Source organism: Maniola hyperantus, chromosome Z (genome assembly GCF_902806685.2).
Source record: "Maniola hyperantus chromosome Z, iAphHyp1.2, whole genome shotgun sequence".
NCBI classification, from domain to species: domain Eukaryota; kingdom Metazoa; phylum Arthropoda; class Insecta; order Lepidoptera; family Nymphalidae; genus Maniola; species Maniola hyperantus.
This window is the reverse complement of record NC_048564.1, coordinates 14801381-14822676: the sequence shown is the minus strand read 5'-3', so window position 1 is coordinate 14822676 and position 21296 is coordinate 14801381. Positions and strand designations below refer to the sequence as shown.

The 21296-nt window shown below is 39.4% G+C and overlaps 1 protein-coding gene across 4 annotated transcripts in view; it reads left to right on the top strand.

Annotated features, from left to right (window-relative positions):
* The window catches only part of LOC117995269 (uncharacterized), a 123797-nt gene that overhangs the window by 93796 nt on the left and 8705 nt on the right, over window positions 1-21296 (top strand). For all 4 annotated transcript variants that reach the window (XM_069508721.1, XM_069508719.1, XM_069508720.1 and 1 more), the window contains 4 exons: window positions 3488-3571; window positions 5342-5486; window positions 16941-17054; window positions 20555-20729. In XM_069508721.1, coding sequence (XP_069364822.1) covers window positions 3488-3571; window positions 5342-5486; window positions 16941-17054; window positions 20555-20619 — 408 coding nt within the window. In that variant the 3' untranslated portion in view covers window positions 20620-20729. The remainder of the gene's footprint in view (window positions 1-3487; window positions 3572-5341; window positions 5487-16940; window positions 17055-20554; window positions 20730-21296) is intronic.

Sequence of the window (21296 nt, the reverse complement as noted above, 5' to 3'; positions counted from 1 at the left end):
GGCCAAATAGGATTACAATTTTGTTTAACAGATTACTTAAAAATAGTTATTAATTATAACAGTACGTTTGAAGAGTCCAAATAATTTAAGCAAGCTTTACAATATAATAATATGAAATCAATTAACTAGTAAAAATACCTAGCAGGTGATTCACAACATGCATGTGACAGTAATGTTGCAATTATTTGATCATTTTTGTGAGCACACAAATCTGTGAGTGAAAACAAGCGTCCAATAACACCCTCATTGTCCCATAATCTCATGGAAGCACTCCTACGGGATCGTTTTATAGCGGTACCCATAAAACAACGCATAATATAAGACCCTTAATTCAAACAGCGCCTCACCGTTTACCATCACGACATTGCAATATCGTTCAGTACAAAAAGTTCTGGAAGTCAAACTCACAAACCATTATCACCAGATGAAAAATCTGAAAATAAATGTAGGTATATTATACTAGCTGAACCGCCCCGGCTTCGCTCGGGTGGAAATTAGAAAATCGAGGTGGTGGTTGAATTTCCAAAAATCCTGAAACACATATTTCTACATTTGTGACCTAAAAACTTAAATACCAATTTTCATCGATGTAATTTCAAAAATGACGGACTTTCATACAAACTTCCATCCCCTATTTAACCCACTTAGGGGTGGAATTTCGAAAAATCCTTTCTTAGTGGATACCTATACTTTACAAAGAACACACCCTCCAAATTTCATGGCTCTAGACCAGCGGTTTATGCTGTGCGTTGATATTATAAGTCAGTCAATCAGTCAGCACTTTGAATTTTATATATATATATATATATATATATATATATATATATATACTAATACCTATATATATATATATATATATATATATAGGTTATAATTAGGTGGTTTTTTGGGTGAAGATTTAGCCAAGCGTTTCAGGAAATGCAACCATACTTAGGTACTTATTCAATGACTACAAGTTGAGATAGCAATCGGGGTTTGAGGCGGGGGGAAGCCCCGCATCCCGCACCGTGTTAGCGTGGGGCGCCCCATTATTGCTATATCGACCTGTTGCCAGTGGCGTGCACGTCATAGAGGCATAAATGCACTGCTTACCCCAGTTGTAATAGCTCAATCCAAATTTTACATTATGTCCTGCCAGTAAACAGGTTTCTACCTAACTAATGCCTACCCTGGCTTCAAACCCTGTGCACGCCACTGCCTGTTGCGTACAATAGATACCTTCACGTTTACTTATTAATGCGATATTAGTATAGATTATTGAATTTTTTGACCAAGTGGTCCATTAACTTTGCGCATAGCAACTCTCCTCGATGAAAGCAGGCGCGTCTAAGCTTTTAGCTATTTTTAATAAACGTAAAATTATACGTACGGGCGCGGGCGTCCCAGCCTCCACCGGTATAAAGATACCCTTTTTTGATGAAACAGGCCCAGCTTAATGACGGCAATTTGTCAGATAGGAGAGGCACAAATAAAGGACCTATAGAACGAGTAATAGCATTTTTAGGCCTAGAAGAAAAACTGGAGCCTTAACTAACAGTACCGACTGCCTTAAATAAGACCGTTTTGCGTTGCAGAGTCGTATCAAAAAGGCAAGAGACTGACATTAAAGGATTAGCAACTCAGAATTATAGTACGCGACAAGTCGAGATGGCAATCAGGGCATGAGGTGGGGGACGCCCCGCACACGTCTACTTCTCCCGCACTCGGTTTGCGCGGGGTTAGTGCGGGTAGAAGGGGGGGGGGGGGGGGGGGGGATGAGCCGGCATTGCTACTTGCCTTTCATGATTCTTAGTCAACGGGAAGTATCTACCCTTTAGCTTTTGATTGCTTTTTAGGGTTCCGTACCTCAAAAGGAAAAACGGAACCCTTATAGGATCACTTTGTTGTCTGTCTGTCTGTCTGGCTCTTATAGCTGACATTTGGGGAAAAATCTGAAAACCGTGAATTTGTGGTTATATCACACAAGCAAATATTAAATTGTGGTCATGAACTAAAAAAATTAGTATTTTCAATTTTCGAAGTAAGATAACTATAACAAGTGGGGTATCATATGAAAGGGCTTCACCTGTGCAGTCTAAAACAGATTTTTATTTATTTTTATGCATTATAGTTTTTGAATTATCGTACAAAATGTCGTAAAAATACGACTGTAGTACGGAACCCTCTTTGCGCGAGCCTTACTCGCACTTGGCCGGTTTTTTCTTTTGAGGTACGGAACCCTAAATAAAGCTATAAATTCAGACAAGTGAAGTGTGAATCGTAGCAATGCGATATTCGCTCTACTTTCGTGCTAAGAGGGTTAATGCTGTAATCGGCCTTGACATACGAACCTTGAATCCTTTCTCCATTTATAAGAGCAAGAGAAAGTTACCATCTCTCTCCCTTCCTTGAATAGGCTCAAAAGAGTTTATTTGAGAAATCGATATGTATGCGTAACTTTGCAGTTCTTCGGTTTGAAACTGTATTCCAATTGATTAGAGTTTAAAATTAATTGACTATAAAGTTTAAACTTTATAGAATGGTAGCTTTTGGGCGTACGACCCGCCCTGGCTGCGCTCTATAGTGTAAAGCTTATTATAGAGAAAATGTTCAAGTACAATTGCTAGTTTTAAGGTATGATCCCGAACCACGCTGCACGCAACAGTGCTGCCGCAACAGTGCTGTCCCCATACAATCTCTATAAGCTTATATGAGATTACATTCCGAGCTAGGCAGCAATGTTCCGCTACATTTCTGCTGCGACACTGCTGCGTGCAGCGTGGTTCGGAATCATACCTTTAGACAAAGGCAGTTTAAGCTGTTCAGTCCATAAAAAAAAACTTCTCACGCGCCTTTTTTACTGTATGAGTCAACAGCTGTCATGTCAAAAGTACGGTTCACCTTTAAAATAAGGATTAAAATCGTACTTTTGAAATGAAATTTGACAAGTCAAAATGGCGCGTGAGGAGTTAAATTTTATGCGTTATAGTACATTGAAATGTTAGTCAATTGGATATATACTATCCACTAGCAGATGCTCGCGACTTCGTTCGCGTGGATATAGATTTTTTAGTATCCCGTGAGAACTCTTTTATTTTCAGGGTAAAAAGTAGGTATTATCTGTCTCCAGTACGAACAGCCAAATCTTTCCAGAGTTTCTGCGTGAAAGAGATACACACAGAGACACAAAGTTTTATAATAATAATTAGTGTGAAGTGTGATTGTAGGAGGTACTTATCTTTAATATATAAAAGGAAAATGTGACTGACTGCCTGACTGACTGATCCATCAACGCACAGCTCAAACTGCGGAACGGATCGAGCTGAAATTTGGCATGCAAATAGCTGCAGCTGTTATGACGTAGGCATCCGCTAAAACAAGATTTTTAAAAATTCAATCCCTAAGGGGATGAAATAGAGGTTTGAAATTTGTGTAGTCCACTCGGATGAAGTCACGAGCATAAGCTAGTTACTTATTATTTTTATGATCCTTTTTTTATTGTTGACAGATCTACGCAATGGTGTGCGTGATTTCGCAGTTTCAAGAATATCTTGCAGGGCGGGGAACTGCTGCATTCGACTATTCCGATAGGGTAAGTAACTTTTTTGCAATGTGCATAGAAATTGGCCAAAGTCTTTCTATGTTCTGTTGTAGACGTGATATTTCCGTATGACGTAGGCCTTTTCGAGAGCCGTAACCAAACACGGTCCTCCACTTTCCTTGTCAACTTATTCCCGCCACCTTCATCAGGTCAGGTGGAAGTTGTCCTACACTGCGCTTACTAGTACACGATCTCCTGAATCCAGCGGCTCCCTGCGACTCGTCTGATTTCGTCCGTCAACTTAGTGGGGGTCTTCCAACACTGCGTTTTCCAGTGCGAGGTCGCCATTCCAGCACCTTGGGACCCCAACGTCTATATCGGTTTTACGAACTATGTGCGCCGCCCACTGCCACTTCAGCTTAATGGGTTAACCTGCCTCGATCACCTTTGTTTGTAGGCTATTCGTATTAAAAACCCCAGGACATTCCCACTTTTAAAGCACCACTGCGCCAGGGAGGTCGTCGAAAGCTGTTGTAGTGCAATTGTGTAATGAAATTAGCTAATCTATCTCTCTACCGACAGTTACTGCGTTGTCGGTGTAAAGTTGATTGATTAACACGTCAGTGATCAGCCGCCATGTCGTGGACGGTATTGGGAGGTAATTTTTTGACTTTGTCGAACATTGATTATCAGTTTTTGTGATGTTTGGCTCAGAACATAAAATAAAATATTAGGCTGCTCTCAAGAAACGCACAATAAATGTACATTCCGTGTAAACGAAAGAGACGCGGGCGAATGGCACGAGTAATCACTCGTCGCACTTGCACACTCGCTTATAGCCCGGTGACAAAACTATCGAAACTACACACTCGCTTCCCGCTGATCGCCAACTCGTTTATAGTTTCTAGTTCTACTCGTTTCTCGTTCATCGTTGGCGGTCGGACCACTGCTCTTAAGTAAAAGTCTTAAGTCTAAGTAAAAGCAAGTGATATTTAATTAATTAAAACGCACATAACTCCGAAAAGTTAGAGGTGCGGGCCCGGGATCAAACCCCCGACCTCCGATTAGAAGGCGGACGTCCTAACCACTAGGTAAAACATAGATAATGGACTTATGATATCCGGATTGGTTATATTCGTATCCTCAAGATTTTTTTCATGTCTTGGAGACTAGTTCGAAGTTATTATCGCTAACATCTGATAGTAAGCGTTAAAGCCGATACATAGTTGATTGATTAACATGTCGAAAGTGATCAGTCGTCGATGTCGTGGCTAATATTGGTGGGAAGCCAATTTGGGAACATTGTCGGACATTGATAACCAATTTTTTGATGTACCTACATGTCGAAAGTTAAATTAAGACCAGTGGCACAGTTCATAATAGTTATGGAACTTCTAACAAAACGTTGAGGCTTCGACGTCACTGGCGGTCGTCAAAATATGTTTGTACATTTGACGCAGGTAGCCCTAAAGTAGCCCTATTTTTTTGATTTTACGTCACCATATAGTCCTAATATTTGACATATCGTCGATTCAGGATTAAACCAAGAGATCGCTCACTCTAGTTCACTCTGCCAGTGGTGTAATTTACCAACTCAGTGTTCAACCAGGGGTTCCATCCTTCCTTACATAATCCCGAGTGACAATGGCTTAAATTTTTTTAGCAAAAAAAACCTTGTGGCGGCTATATGTCCATTTTCAAATATTGTTTTCTGATTACTTTTTAGTTCGTTTTTTTGCAGATCAGCCGAGTTTTAATTTTTTCTATGTACCTAATCGTAAAAAAGTAGCCACCGTTCTAAATAAAAATATTCTCTTACAGTTAGCGGTGGTACAATACACTGCAACTCCCCAACACACCACCACCACCAGTTCAGCGCAAAGTGGCCGCCGCCGCTCCGCTCCGCGCCCGCAGCCCAGCCGCGTCGATCCTGAGGAATTCTCCCAAGCACCCACCAGGGCTATACGTGAGTTAAAAGTTGAAGTGAAATAGTTTATTTGTTTGAATATGGGATGACAAGGTGTTCACAATGCAGAGTTAAGCTAACCTATCCAGTTAGGAAACCCTGACATACAAATCTTTTGACAAAGTAGGTAATTAAGTAATAATTTAAATCATAATCATAAACAGTATTAACTAATAGTAATAAGTATCTTAAAAAAGCCTTAAACATAACTATAGGAGGAGGCTCACCTAACATTGGGAATATTGGCGTGCGCATGAAGAAAGCCTATGTCCATTGTCCAATATTGGACAAATAAAGGATTTAAAAAAAGATCCAAAATTATCTTACAAGAAAAACTGTGTTTATCTTTTAAAGTGAGTGAGACAAAGAAGATTAAAGTGCCGAAACCACCACCAGCGCAGCGGAGTGAATCGCTAGCTCAGTGTCTAACACTAAAATATGATAGCCACTTTGGTCATTTATCACTGGTTTGTTCTACATTGCTACTTCATTGGGCGATATTAAAACAAATTTTTGTAGAATACCTTCAATGGATAAAAAATAAATATCAAATGAGCTCGCTGGCTATCATTCAATGTTGGAAACTGAGTCAGCGAATCAGTAGGCAGACCAGAATATTAAAAAAATATATAACTTTACTAAGTAGCTCTGACTCTCAACTTACAAGACAGCGCTCGCCAGTGCATCAAAAAAGGTCGACCATAGGTTGAATCTATTTTGTAGAATTATGAACACAAGCTACAAAGAAAACAAAGACAGAATAACACATTTGAATGATTATAACAGTGCAAAAAACGTAAGTAGGGGACAAGTAAATCCATCAGAGGATATAAATTATACTTTTCTCTTTACCATTTTTTCTTTCTCCCCCCGTCCGTCTTAATCATTAGGGAATAAAACTTGGAGAAATATGTGACTGGATGGTGACACTTCGTTTTCTTGGACAATACTCTGACCAAGTTCGTTGTGTTTTATTTATTTACGACCTACCTTTTGGGTATAGGGTTTTAGGTGTTATCGCATTTGTAGTTGCCGCCTTTTGAAATGGAAGTCACGTGATCTGTTGCGGGGCAGCCATCTTGAGTCGATTGTATAAATACGGGTGGTTGATGGTTTTTTAGAAATCAACTTTCTGGTGATCAAGGAAAACCTTACTTACTTACGTACTTCGTGAAATTTGGTAGATAGGTAGGCAGTTTAGCACAAGTAGGTAAAGGAATAAATCCGAAAACCGTGAATTTGTGGTTTTATCAACAAAAAAAATGTGTTCACGATCAAATAATTAATTAGTTTTTTTCAATTTTCAAAGTAAGATAACTATACCAAGTGGGGTATCATATGAAAAGGGCTTTATCTGTACATTCTGAAACAGATTTTTATGCATAATAGTTTTTGATTTATTGTGCAAAATGTCTAAAAAAATACGACTGTAGTACGGAAAACTCGGTGCGCGAGCCTGACTCGCACTTGGCCGGTTTTTTAAATAGAGTGAGAAGTTGTAACAGATTAACAAGTTCAAATGTTCAAAGTTGCTAGAAACACTTCTGACTTTCATTTTCACTTCAAGGATATTACGAACTTTTGTTATACTAATGCTGTGTTATATTGTGTCATATTCACCACTTTCATAATATGTCTCTAAGGAAATCTCAAAGCTTACAAAATTGGCACAATGGAGATTGGAGTTAGAAGTTTGCCCTATATCGACCTAAAATACACGCAGAATTTTTGGTCGCCTTGTAAAAGCAAACCAGTAGGGCGATTGTCTAAAACCTGCATCAATCTTTATTACAATCTCAATTGTTCTGATTGGCGGAATTTGTGCGATTCTTGTTGCAACAATGCATTGTGGCCAATAGTGAGCGAGCATTAACCAATCAGAGATGATTGCGATCGTGACATTGTAGCTGTCAAACAACCGCGGTAGAGCCACTGTTAACATAATTATCACAAATTACGTCACTGGCAGTAAGCTTACCTTAGTGGTCAGAGCGTCGGGCGCGATCTCAGGAGAAGTGAGCTCGATTGCTGCCGGTCTGCAAATTTTGGTATGTAGGTACCTATTTAAAAATTATTTAGAAATTTCCTTGAAGTGTAGGTAAAACAGTAAAAAAACCGGCCAAGTGCGAGTCAGGCTCGCGCAACGAGGGTTCCGTACTACAGTCGTATTTTTTCGACATTTTGCACGATAATTCAAAAACATGAATTCATAAAAATAAATAAAAATCTGTTTTAGACTGCACAGGTGAAGAACTTTCATATGATACCCCATTTGATATATACTTAGTTATCTTACTTCGAAAATTGAAAATACTAATTATTAGTTCATGACCTCAATTTAATTTTTTTTGTGTAATGTAACCACAAATTCACGGTTTTCAGATTTTTCCCGAATGTCTGCTATAAGATTTAACTACCTGTCAAATTTCATGATTCTAGCTCAACGTAAAGTACCCTGTAGGTTTCTTGACAGACCGACAGACAGACAACAAAGCGATCCTATAAGGGTTCCGTTTTTCCTTTTGAGGTACGGAACCCTAAAAAGGGCAATATGCGAAATTTATAACTTAAAACCACGCGATTCCCTTCGGGAGAAATTTAACAAAATAGATATCCTTACAGTAGCCTCGCAATATATTTACAATACATAACATAATTTTTCCGTTCCGTTTTTTCTTTTGAGGTACGGAACCCTAATTATAAAAATATATTATGATTTATCAAATACGCTGTTTAGAGAACAGATTCTTTCTAGTGAGGACGCAGCGCCGAAGAAACTCTGCAGATACTTACTTCAAAAGGCAGATCTACTTAATTTGTATAAATTAATAGCCAAAATTTCAAGCTTCTAGCTTTATCTAGAATGAAGTTACAGGGGAGTCGAAAACGTCCTGAACTGCTTCGAGAAAAGGATGGTACGGTTGTGCCTTTGTTTGCTCGACTTGGCGGGGGCACTACCGTGCCCCCAGATCTACCAACTGGCTAGAAACACTGTTTGCCACAAAATGATTCACACTGTCGCCTCTTTACCACCAATCGCCATTTCCGGTAAATCGGGACTTGTCAAGAGATTGCTACGTTAACAACTAACAAGACATTCGACAAACAACCTGTCATGGTGATTCACTCCACAAAAACCGACCAAGTGCGAGGCAAACTCGCGCACAGAGGTTTCCTTTCTACAGTTGTATTTTTCGACATTTTGCACGATAAATCAAAAACTACTAATTATGCTTAAAAATAAATAAAAATCTGTTTAGAATGTACAGGTAAAGCCCTTTCATATGATATCCCACTTGGTATAGTTAGCTTACTTTTTAAATTGTAAATGCTAATTACTTTTTTTTTGTGATGTAACCACAAAGTCATGGTTCTCGGATTTATTCATTTATTTGAGCTATATATTGTTTGTACGTACCTACCAAATATTATCATGATTCTAGGTCCTTGACAGACAGACAGACAACGAAGTGATACTGTAAACGGGGTTCCATTTTTTCCTTTTGAGGTACGGTACCCTAAAAATCATACTAGCTTTATTTAAAGTTTGCAACATTTTGCGATGGATCTAGAAAAACAACATTATAGTTTACAAAACTCATCGTCCATCTTGGTCGGGTGATTCAAATAATACTCATAGTCATAATAAATCATCTTCAAAGTCTTAACTTTGTAACAATAACCGAGAATCTAAACTAACCATAAATATTAAAGTAATAACCAGAGCTGTTATTGATGGTTAAAGTTGAACAACACTAAACGCCTTGCTGGTATTATCTTCTTTTCTAAATATATAAAAGGAAAAGATGACTGACTGACTGACTGACTGACTGATCTATCAACGCACAGCTCAAACTATGTTTGGTATGCAGATAGCTATTATGACGTAGGCATCCGCTAAGAAAGGATTTTTGAAAATTCAACCCCTAAGGGGTAAAATAGGGTTTTGAAATTTGTGTCGAAACGCGGACGAAGTCGCGAGCATAAGCTAGTCTATATATAAAAATGAATCGCTTAATGTGTTGCTAAGCGCAAATTTCGAGAACAACTGAAACTATTTCGCAAACTTTTTTTATAATATTCCTTGAAATACGAGAATGGTTCTTAGGGAGAGTTTTTAGAAAAAAGGCAAAACAATTGGGTATTTGACTCTAATTTTTTTTTTTTTTTTTTTTTAATTGGGTAGGAGGAAATCCTCATGGATACCAATTGGCATGCCCGACTTCGCTGAGGCTTCCTCAGCGACCTACGGACTAAAACCTCCTCCCTTCGCTGGCCGTCCTTCCCCGGTACTGCAATACGCAAATCTTCAGGAAAGGGGCTGTCCGGTCAGGCCTCGTTTGCCCTTTGCCTGGACCATTCGTCGTTCACACGCTTCCTCATTATTTCCTGGAGCATTTTTGCACCCTTATTCCACCCCTCTTCATCGTTTAGCATCTGTGGCACCAAACTGTCCTTGGTGAGAGGTTCTCCGTTTCCACGTGCTTCGTTCCTTATATCTGCGAACATACTGCACTCAAACATTGCGTGGTGCGGTGTGTCCTCCTCACCGCAGTAGGGACAGTTGTCGCTGGGTGCCTTGCCGATGGCATGCAGGTAAGTGTTGAATACTCCGTGCCCGCTCAGTGCCTGTGTGATTAATTTATCGACTTCCCCGTGTTTCCTATTAATCCATTTTCGGAGGTCCTGTATGAGGTCTCTAGTCCATTGCCCCTTTCCTCTTTCCTTCCACTCCTTTTCCCACTCTTCTAGGGTCCGTTGCCGCTGTTCCTGTGGGGTTTTTTGGTCTTTTCCTTTGAATATCCTCATTCTTTCCATGACTAGCCTTTCTATGGGTATCGTCCCTGCTATGACCATGACCGCTTCTTTAGATATTGTCCGGTATGCACCACAGATTCGGATAGCCAATCGCCGCTGTATTTTGCCAAGCATGTCGCTATATTTAGCCATTTGGAGTGCTTGGCCCCAGACTGGTGCTCCGTACAGCATCACCGAGTGTGCCACTGATGCTAGGATCCTTCTTTTGCTGGCTCTTGGTCCTCCTTTCCTGGGCATAAGCTGGCTTAGTGCTGTTGTTAACTTTTCGGCTTTTTCAGCAGTTTGGGCCACATGCTTGTCAAACTTCAAGCTACGGTCTAGCCACACTCCAAGATATTTTAGCTTGTCACCTGGTTTTATTTGCACTCCCTCAACGTTGAAGGTGATGGGGCCGTGCTTTTTAAACAACAGTATAACCACAGGGTTATACTGTTGTTTACAAATGCATGACGTCAGAGCACAGATAATCTATCGGCCAAACATGGCCGACAGTGTTTTCACCTGTCTAAGAAAAATATTTTTTTAAATTAAAGTTTTACGGTTTTTAGGGCGCAAAAAAATATAGTGTTAATTTTTTTGATATAATAGGACAAATATTAACCATTTAAGACCAACTTAAAAAAATTGTCAAGTAGCCTATTGAGTAACGTGTTAGGCGGTACGAAGTTCGCCGGGTCAGCTAATAGGTACCTAATAAATACTTAATTCTGTTAATAGTGCATAATAGCACTAATAACAGAATTTTGTTTTATGCCCTTGTTGTACAATCTACTATTTTTACTCCTTTTTGGACGTCGTCAGTTTATTTAAAAAAATGTGGCTGTGTTAAAACGAAATTATAATTGAACGTGAAAAGTAAATAGGTACGAAAATAATCCGATTATGAGAACAACAATTTAATGCAAATGTTTCCCGCAATGTACACGTTTTTACACTCACGAGCGAACCGACCATGTCCATGACTGACCATGATTAAATGGAAATCCTTATTTTTCTCAGAACAGATTCCTATAGTAGCTGTTTGTTGTATACAAGCTTAAGCACCCCGACTTTCAATCAATCAACCAGCCTGTTTGCATCCATTATGTCTTATGGAATCTTAATTTTTTTTTAAATAGGCGGGTCACCTGATGTTAAGTGATTACCGCCGCCCGTGAACATTTGCAGCACCAAGAGGAACCGCCGATGCGTTGCCGGCCTTTTAGGAATTTGTTGGTCCGCCCCTTGAATAACCCCATGTTGTAATAAGGGGTAAAGTGGCAGATATTGGGAGAATTTTGTATTACAAAAAACCGGTCAAGTGCGAGTCAGGCTCGCGCAACGAAGGTTCCGTACTACAGTCGTATCTTTTCGACATTTTGCACGATAACTCAAAAACTATGATGTACAAAAATAAATAAAAATCTGTTTTAGAATGCACAGGTAAAGACCTTTCATATGATACCCCATTTGATATAGTTATCTTATTTCAAAAATTTAAAATACTAATTATTAGTTCATGACCACAATTTAATTTCTTTTGTGTGATGTAACCACAAATAATTCACGGTTTTCAGATTTTTCCCCAAATATCAGCTATAAGATCTACCTCCCTGCCAAATTTCATGATTCTAGGTCAACAGTAGGTACCCTGTACAAAGTGATCCTATAAGGGTTCCGTTTTTCCTTTTGAGGTACGGAACCCTAAATAGGGCAATATGCGCAATTTATAATATAAGTATATAAATTGCACATATAACTTAAGACCACGCGATTCCCTTTGAGAGAAATTTAAGGAAATAGGTATCCTTACAGTAGCTTCGCAATATATTTACAATACCATATAATTTTTGTAAGACAAAATTTTCTTAGTTACCTACTTCACTCGGGTGGAATTTATGAAAACCATATATTTATATAATATACTAGCTTATGCTCACGACTTCGTCCGCGTGGACTACACAAATTTCAACCCTATTTCACCCCCTTAGATTTTGAATTTTGAAAAATCCTTTCTTAGCGGATGCCTACGCAATAATAGCTATCTGTATGCCAAATTTCAGCCCGATCAGTCCAGTAGTTTGAGCTGTCCGTTGATAGATCAGTCAGTCAGTCAGTCAGTCAGTCATAATAGATATCTACATTCTTAATTTCGGCCCGATCTGTTTGTTGATCTGTGCGTTGATAGATCAGTCATTCAGACAGTCAGTCAGCTGTTTCTTTTGTATATTTAAACTAGCTTATGTTTGCGACTTCGTCCGCGTGAACTACACAAATTTCAAAGCCCTACTTTACCTCCTCAAGGGTTGAATTTTCAAAAATCCTTTTACAACATAATAGCTATTTACATAAATAGATCAGTCAGTCAGCCTTTCCTTTTATATGTTTAGATTACGGCTATGCACTAAGGTCACTGGTAAGATACTGGACTTTATACATAAATGTAAAAGCCTGATAATAAAAGATTTAAAAAAAGGTCAATGGTCCATCTATACCTTCCGTTGTTAAGTAACATACTGGTATCAATTTGGCATTTTGCATGTATGTTTCAGCTATTTATTCAATCGACTTGACTTATTCGTTTGATACATCGTGTGTTGATCTAGAACGCTATTCGAGGAATCGAGGCGACGAATCTCAGCATTTCGGCGTGTACAATTTACTTAACCCTCAGGCAATATCGATGTTCATATTAAAAGGCAGAGAGGTGAAGAATACTAGAGCACCCTCTAGCGAACGCTGTTTACTGAGGCTTTAGGCTTTATTGCGGCTGAGACGCCGCACTATATGCACAATGGGCTTGGTACCTGAGAGACAAGGTGGGTAAAAGGGTGATACGCTGCGACGCCATACTATTAAGGCTGGACCACATTAAAGCGGCGCTGCGCGGCGCGTCTCTTGGCGTCAAAATGTTCTCTATGCCGTGACGCCCAGCGCGCTATGCAGTGCCGTTCCAGTGCTACATGCATATATACGAAATAATTGATATAATATTTTGACGCTTTGTGCCGTCCGGCCTTTATTCATGTGGCCATACTCTGTATCGGAGCGGCATCAGAATTCTCTTGTGGTATCTACCCAATTAAATAGTCGAATTGTTTGCGGTGCGGTGCCGCAACTCATCGGAAATGCATCGTGTGGCTTTCAGTCTAAGGCTGAAATCTATAGAGCGTACTTTGACTTTGCTCAAATTGTACATGCAGTAAAAGTGAGAATTTCCCCGTTCCGAATTTTATCCCTGAGAGTGATACCCAGTATAGCTCGCTCCATAGCGTGCTGAGTGACTTTTAGTCAAAAGCGACCGACGAGCAAAATAGCTCGCTCCAAAGCGCGCTGAGCGACTTTTAGTCAAAATCGACCGACATGCTCAAAGGATTACCTAGCAAGCTGAAATGGCTATGGGCAGGTCATGTCTGTCGCAGAACCGACAGCCGATGGGGCAGACGCGTTCTGGAGTGGAGTCCGCGTACCGGTAAGCTCAGGTGTGGGACGACTTCCAGCCCACTAAACCGATGACCAGAAGAAGGTGGTGGGGAGCGAATGGATAAGGAAGGCGGAGGACCATGTTTGGTGGCACGCTCTAGGAAAGGCTTATGTCCAACAGTGGGCGCAAACAGGCTGATGGATTGAATTGTGTGATTGATGGATGGGAAAGTGATCCTATAAGGATTGACCTTTCTTCCTTTTGAGGTACGGTACCCTAAAATGAGTGTATTATGAGTGTGTATTGTATCTAAAATGTGTTTTGTAGTCACCGCAACAAAGCGAGCGGAGTTTGTACAATCCATCTCAAACTCAAGCAGAGTAATTTGATCAGCGTTTGAATACATTCTGAAGCTTATTGTGTTAGGTATTCGTTGCACAAAGAGACTTGACTTCAAATAAACTTGTAGAGATGTTCTTATTTAAAACTAGATGATGCCCGCGACTTCGTCCGCGTGGACTACACAAATTTCAAACCCCTATTTCACCCCTTTAGGGGATGAATTATCAAAAATCCTTTTTGTCAGTCAATCTAAATATATAAAAGGAAAAGGTGACTGACTGACTAACTGATTGACTGGCTGCGTCCACGCGGACGAAGTCGCGAGCATAAGCTAGTCCTTTTATATATTTAGACAGAAGACTGAAGCCAGATGATTCCCGCGACTTCGTATTATATTAATTTAGGTTTTTTTTTTTAAATCCTTGCTTTTCCCGGATAAAAATAGCTTATGCCCTTCCCCGGGATGTAAGCTAACTCTGTACTCATCAAAATCTTCCTATCTTTCTCCAAACAAAAAACTTGTCCTACGTTGGCTATCCCGGTCCATGCTCGGATGTTTCTAAGCCACAACTTTCTTCTTCTACCAATGCTTCTATGTTTCACTCAATTCCCATCATGATGGTCTGAAGGAGACGGTACCGGTCATGTCTAAGAACATGCCCCAGATAACTGACCTTTATGCGTTTGATATTTAGGGGTTATTCCCGTTGAGTCACACCCCCGTGTGTAAAGGGGTGTCTATATTTTTACCGATACGTCGTAGGACTTCTATGTAAACCGATAAATTCCAAATCTAAATATATAAAAGGAAAAGGTGACTGACTGACTGACTGACTGATCTATCAACGCACAGCTCAAACTATTGGACGGATCAGGCCGAAATTTTGCATACAGATAGCTATTATGACGTAGGCAACCGCTAAGAAAGGGTTTTTGATGTTTCAACCCCTAAGGGGGTGAAATAGGGGTTTGAAATTTGTGTAGTCCACGCGGACGAAGTCGAGAGCATAAGCTAGTAAAATATATAATTTTTGCTTATAAAGATTGAGTATAATTATAATTCCTTTAGAGTTTAGATTTAGATGTGTGGACACAAAACGTTTGAAGAATTTCCGATTATATGGCATTTGAACTATCTACTTTAATCTAAAGTAGATTAAACTAAAGTTGAATAATTCTTGGGTCGCTTGGTTCTAAAATATCTTAGTCTTGTCTGTTTGTCAGATCGCGTAAGGAATTCTGCTATATGTTGTTCAGCCGATCGTTAAATAGTATAGGATCCCGCTATAGAACGACCTTCGCCGAGCTGGTTAATGGATGACACGTATTAATAATAAAACGCATAAAAATTTTTTTTTTTTTTTTTTTATTAAAATCTGTTTTAGAATACACAGGTGAAGACCTTTCATATGATACCCCACTTGATATAGTTATCTCACTTCAAAAATTGAAAATACTAATTATTAGTTCATGGCCACAATTTAATTTTATTGTATCAGTAACCACAAATTCACGGTTTTCAGATTTTTCCCCGAATGTCTGCTATAAGAACTACCTACCTGCCAAATTGCATGATTCTAGGTCAACGGGGAAGTACCCCGTAGGTTTCTTGACAGACCGACAGACGGACAGAAAGACAGACAGACAACAAAGTGATCCTATAAGGGTTCCGTTTTTCCTTTTGAGGTACGGAACCCTAATAACTAAATAGCAAAATAAATTATTCAATTAAAGCACGGTTGCTATCGCAACATCTAATTAGCTATCCAATTCACTATCTAAATACCGAAAGTATTCAATAATGCTTTCTGAATCTCAGAGAGAGACTAAAATAAAAACCTACTAAACACCCGTATATATATACAAATTCACTCCAGATACCCTCCTCTCAATAGATCGTAATATTATGATGTCGAATAAACGAAATATCGATTTTATTAAACTACCTTCATTAGACAAATTAATAATTTTATATAATTTCCAACAAATTTCAAATAAATTTTTCAAAAATTGTTTATTGTATGTTGATTATAAACCGATTTATTGAAAACTAGATGATGCCCGCGACTTCATCTGCGTGTATTTAGGTATTTATAAAATCCTATTGGAACTCTTTCTTTAAATAGTTGACTATGTCAATTTGCAGGACGCAAGCTACCTCTGCACCAAATTTCATACAAATCGCTTTAACGGATGGGACTTTAAGAATCCTGTAGGAAAATAGTATATGTCCGTCCCCGGGATAGGAGCTAGCTCTGTACCAAATTTCATCAAAATCGGTTAAACTGTTGGGCTGTGAAAAGCTAGCAGGCAGACAGACACACTTTCACATTTATAATATCACAAGTACGAATATCTTGAAGTCTATTTGTCTCATTATTGAATAGTTTATATTGTTTGTTTGTATGTTGATTGAAAAACTGATGTATCAGTAGGTACCCTTATTATAAATGCGAAAGTGTGTTTGTTTGTTGGTTTGTCCTTCAATCACGTCGCAAAGGTGCAACAGATTGACGTGATTTTGGCATGGATATAGATAAAGACCAGAAGAGTGACATAGGGTACTTTTATCCCGGAAAATCAAAGAGTTTCCAAGGGATTTTTAAAAAACCTAATTCCACGCGGACGAAGTCGCGGGCACCAGCTAGTTGAAAATATTTTAAGGTTTACCAGGGCTATCTATATCATCATCATCATCATCAACCAATAGACGGCCACAGCTGGACATAGGTCTCATGTAGGAACTTCCACACGCCACGGTCTTGCGCCGCCTGGATCCAGCGGCTCCCTGTGACTCGTCTGATGTCGTCCATCCACCTAGTGTTCCAACGCTACGTCTTCCGGACTCTGCTATCTAACATCTATATAGATTAAAGTATATTTTTTTCCAGCTTCCATGCTCTCAAAACCAAGAAGTTCGGCAGTTAAGAAACACGTGAAGTTTCCTGACGAGCAAAGCCGCATCGAAGAGGCGTCTGAGGCGCCTGGAAGTGAGGCGAAAGCAGGTGAGCATGCATTTTTATAATAATTTGGATAAAGAAAGAAAGAAAGAAAAGACGTTTATTTACCAAACTGTGCCACACATCACATCTTATAACTAAGAGCTGGTTATTCCGGCGCGTCTTCCACCTGAACATAAGCCCAACGCGCTTCAAGCAAAAGAAGCGCCGGAACAACTGTCATGTGTGGCACAACCCGAAAAAGGGCCCCAATATGGGATAACAATAACTAATCTATGAAAAATTACAGGATAAACTGTATTTTGAGAATACAGATTTTGATTAAGAAGCTGATAGTCTCTGATCTCCATCTTTACCCTAAATGTTACCCCGCAACCAGTTAGCGCGAGGGCTGTGCGGGTGTCCGGGGCCTCCCCACCCCGATTGCCATCTCGACCTGTCACGTACTACGTACGTGAGGTTGAAATAAAACTCCTTTGATGTACTGTCAAATATCAATAATATTTTATAATCCATACTTCCATTCTTTAATATTATTAATGCGAAAATTGTATGTCTGTCTGTCTGTTTGCTAGCTTTTGCTAGCACGACCCATCCGCTAAACCGATTTTGACGAAATATGGTGTAGATATAGTTTGCATTCCGGGGAAGGACATAGGTTACTTTTTAAGTGAATGTTACTTTCAAAAAAAAATCTGAGTTTCGCACTCTCAAGTCGCACCTACATTGTTCAAAAGCTTCCACAATACATTGAAAGTTCTCTCGTAGATTTTTTTAAATACGTCATTTCTCTACCAATGAAAATCGGTCAATATTTGGCATGGCACTGGCCATTTTAATTGGCAAATATATTTAAACCAAATACCCATTTGGCTATAAAAACGATTTACGATTCAATTATTTCAAACGTTCGCCACAAATAGCGAAATAATCCGAATAAATAAATAAAAGTTAAATATAAATCACAAAACTTTTTTGTTCCAATTTGATTTGAAAACAAAACGACGACCTCCCTGGTACAGTAGTGAGTGGTGTGGCTTATCCAAAAGTAATCCACTAATTTCCGTGCTTTTCTGGCTATTTCACTCAATAGTTCTCACGCTTTCTACAGCCAAGCCCAAGACCTCAGATTAAAGGTTACTAGTACTACGTACTACGTACTACTACTAGGTACTACGTTCTATCATTCAAGGTCATGAACATTCAAGGTCGTTCACGATAGATATAGACTAAAAAAACCGGCCAACTGCGAATCAGACTCGCGCACTGAAGGTTCCGTAGTACAATCGAATTTTATCGACATTTTGCACGATAAATCAAAAACTGCTTACTAGATCTCGTTCAAACCAATTTTCGGTGGAAGTTTGCATGGTAATGTACATCATATATTTTTTTTAGTTTTATTATTCTCTTATTTTAGAAGTTACAGGGGGGACGACGACACATTTTACCACTTTGTGTTGTTTAAGTGCCTCTCGCGCAAACTATTCAGTTTAGAAAAAAATCATATTAGAGACCTCAATATCATTTTTTAAGACCTATCCATCCACACGTATGGATTTGATGAAAAAAAAAATTGAGTTTCAGTTCTAAGTATGGGGAACCCCAAAATTTATTGGTTTTTTTCTATTTTTATGTAAAAATCTTAACGCGGTTCACATCTACTTATAGTTTCTTATAGTTTCGAAAAAAGTGGCTGTGACATACATCCAGACAGAGAGACATGACGAATCTATAAGGGTTTATTTTTTTGCCATTCTGCTACGGAACCCTAATAAAAAAGACACTGTATGTAAGGGTAGGCACCTGCCTACGTCACAGCCTTGAGCTCATTGTCGCTTTTTTACCTTTAATCGTGTATGGAGATAAAGTTATGTAGCTATCTATAACACAGATTAATAGTTCATAGGTGCAGAAGTTGCACTCCTATAATTGATATTGACCAAAAGCGGGTCTTATAGTAAATTAGTACCCATATTATAAATGTGAAAGTGTGTTTGTTTGTTGGTTTGTTGGTTTGTGGGTTTGTTGGTTTGTCCTTCAATCACGTCGCAACGGAGCAACGGATCAACGTGATTTTTTGCATGGGTATAGTTAAAGACCTGGAGAGTGACATAGGCTACTTTTTATCCCGGGAAGTCAAAGAGTTCCACAGTATTTTAAAAATCTAAATCCACGCGTACGAATTCCGCAGTGCGCACACTTCTATGTAGTTCTGTAGTTCACTGATTTTGCGGAAAAAAACGTGCGGATTTGCCATGATGCGCGCTAGCTCCAACGCTACATAAGTGTGTGCGTTTGCGAGCACTTGCTCGAGACTGTTTGGTTCGACATGCACGCACACTTACGCAATGCCCATACAAACGACGTAACCACAAGTAGAGTTCACTTATTATTTTAAATATTACAATAAAAATTATCTAATTACTATACAAATCATGCCCGCGTAAAATCGTGCATTTCCGCACTGGACAGCCAGCCAGCCGTTGCGCAAAAACTGACCCAGCCCTTCTGTCACCAGATGAGGCTATTAGTCGCGGAGAAATGTCTCGTAATTTTTTTTAGCACTAAGTTCACTCGTCTTCGTGAATTGCAGGAACTGTACTTATATCAAGATTTTCCCGTAGTCGGGAAAAATTCAAGTGAAAATAATGACTTCCTCTTGTTTACGAAGTCATTTATTGCGACGTCACGTGGTTTAATGGCTTGTTGAAGTTTAAGCTCTCTCGAGAAACTCCTCTCTTTAATTGATGATCCAACTTCGCTGATTAAGATGTTTTGATGTGTTCGCAATATATTATGTGCACAACCTTTTGTGTCCCAATAATCACTTTTTTCTCTCATTTATTTGTATAATACTGCATAAGCTGTGATAGCCTAGTGGTTAGGACGTCCGCCTTCTAATCGGAGGTCGGGGGTTCGATCCCGGGCACGCACCTCTAACTTTTCGGAGTTATGTGCGTTTTAATTAATTAAATATCACTTGCCCTAACGGTGAAGGAAAAATATCGTGAGGAAACCTGCATGCCTGAGAGTTCTCCATAATGTTCTCAAAGGTGTGTGAAGTCTACCAATCCGCACATGGCCAGCGTGGTAGACTATGGCCAAAACCCTTCTCACTCTGAGATGAGACCCGCTCTCTGTAGTGAGCCGGTGATGGGTTAATCATGATGATGATGATGATTTGTATAATATTGATTTAGATTAAATAGGGTTTAAATATAGGGTAGAAAGGTAGCTGCAGGGGGTCCACCGGAACCAGCTAAATTTTTAAAGTGGTCTATGAGAAAAAAAAAACTGGGAACCTCTGAGCTAGAGCATAATATGAATGACCAGAAGAAGAGAATGTGTAAGAGTGAACTCACTCACAGGTTACAGGTCGCGATCGCGTTTCTCGCGTCTCGCGTATAACTCGGTAATAAAATCCATTTTATCCTTAAATATCTGGCGCCGAATGTTCTAGCTCTTGTTGTACAATCTAATATTTCAGAAACATCAGTTTTTCAACAACATGAAATCGGTAACATTTTTTTGGTTTTACACAGATGCTCGCGTAATCAGCTCACTATGGATGGAGCTAGAGACAGAATCCCGAGCTCCAGAGCGCTGACGCCGACGAAGCGAGCAGTATTACCGGCCAGTGACTCGCGCTCGCATAGAACAACGCAAGATGTCCGCAGCCGGGATACCGCCCGCTGACGAAGCAAAGGAATCCTATCAGTAAGCGCCTCAGCCCTATCTAAGCGTGCCAACTGCCAACCCTATCTGTAATATACACCTACATAAAATAGTAGGAACAGTAATGCCCGTGATACACATGCTAGTTAATGGCATGCTAGTAGCTGGCAGGCTGGCATGCCAGCTAATAGCAGAATGTCGGTGCGTGATACACATGCTTATAACTGGTATGCCAGTTACTAGAAAGGCTGCGTACCGTGCCAGTGACATGTCAAAGTCATTGTCAAAGTCAAATGATTTATTCAAAATAGGTAATAAATTACTCTTATTGATTGTCTGGTATAGTGTTAGATTTGTAAGATATAGTGGTGATAATTATAACGCAAACTTAAAACTAAAGCTACGAGGGTTCCAAACGCGCCCAGGTCTGAGAAGAGCCCACAACAACCTCAGCCGGGTATTCTTTTTATTATTATCACTTTACAAAATTATTGAAACTTATTAGAACTATCACAAAGTCGATTAAGCAACTCATTCCCAAGCTTGCTTATCATTTAAATAATCCTTTCAATGCGAGTTGAAGATCACAAAATGAATATTTATGAAGAA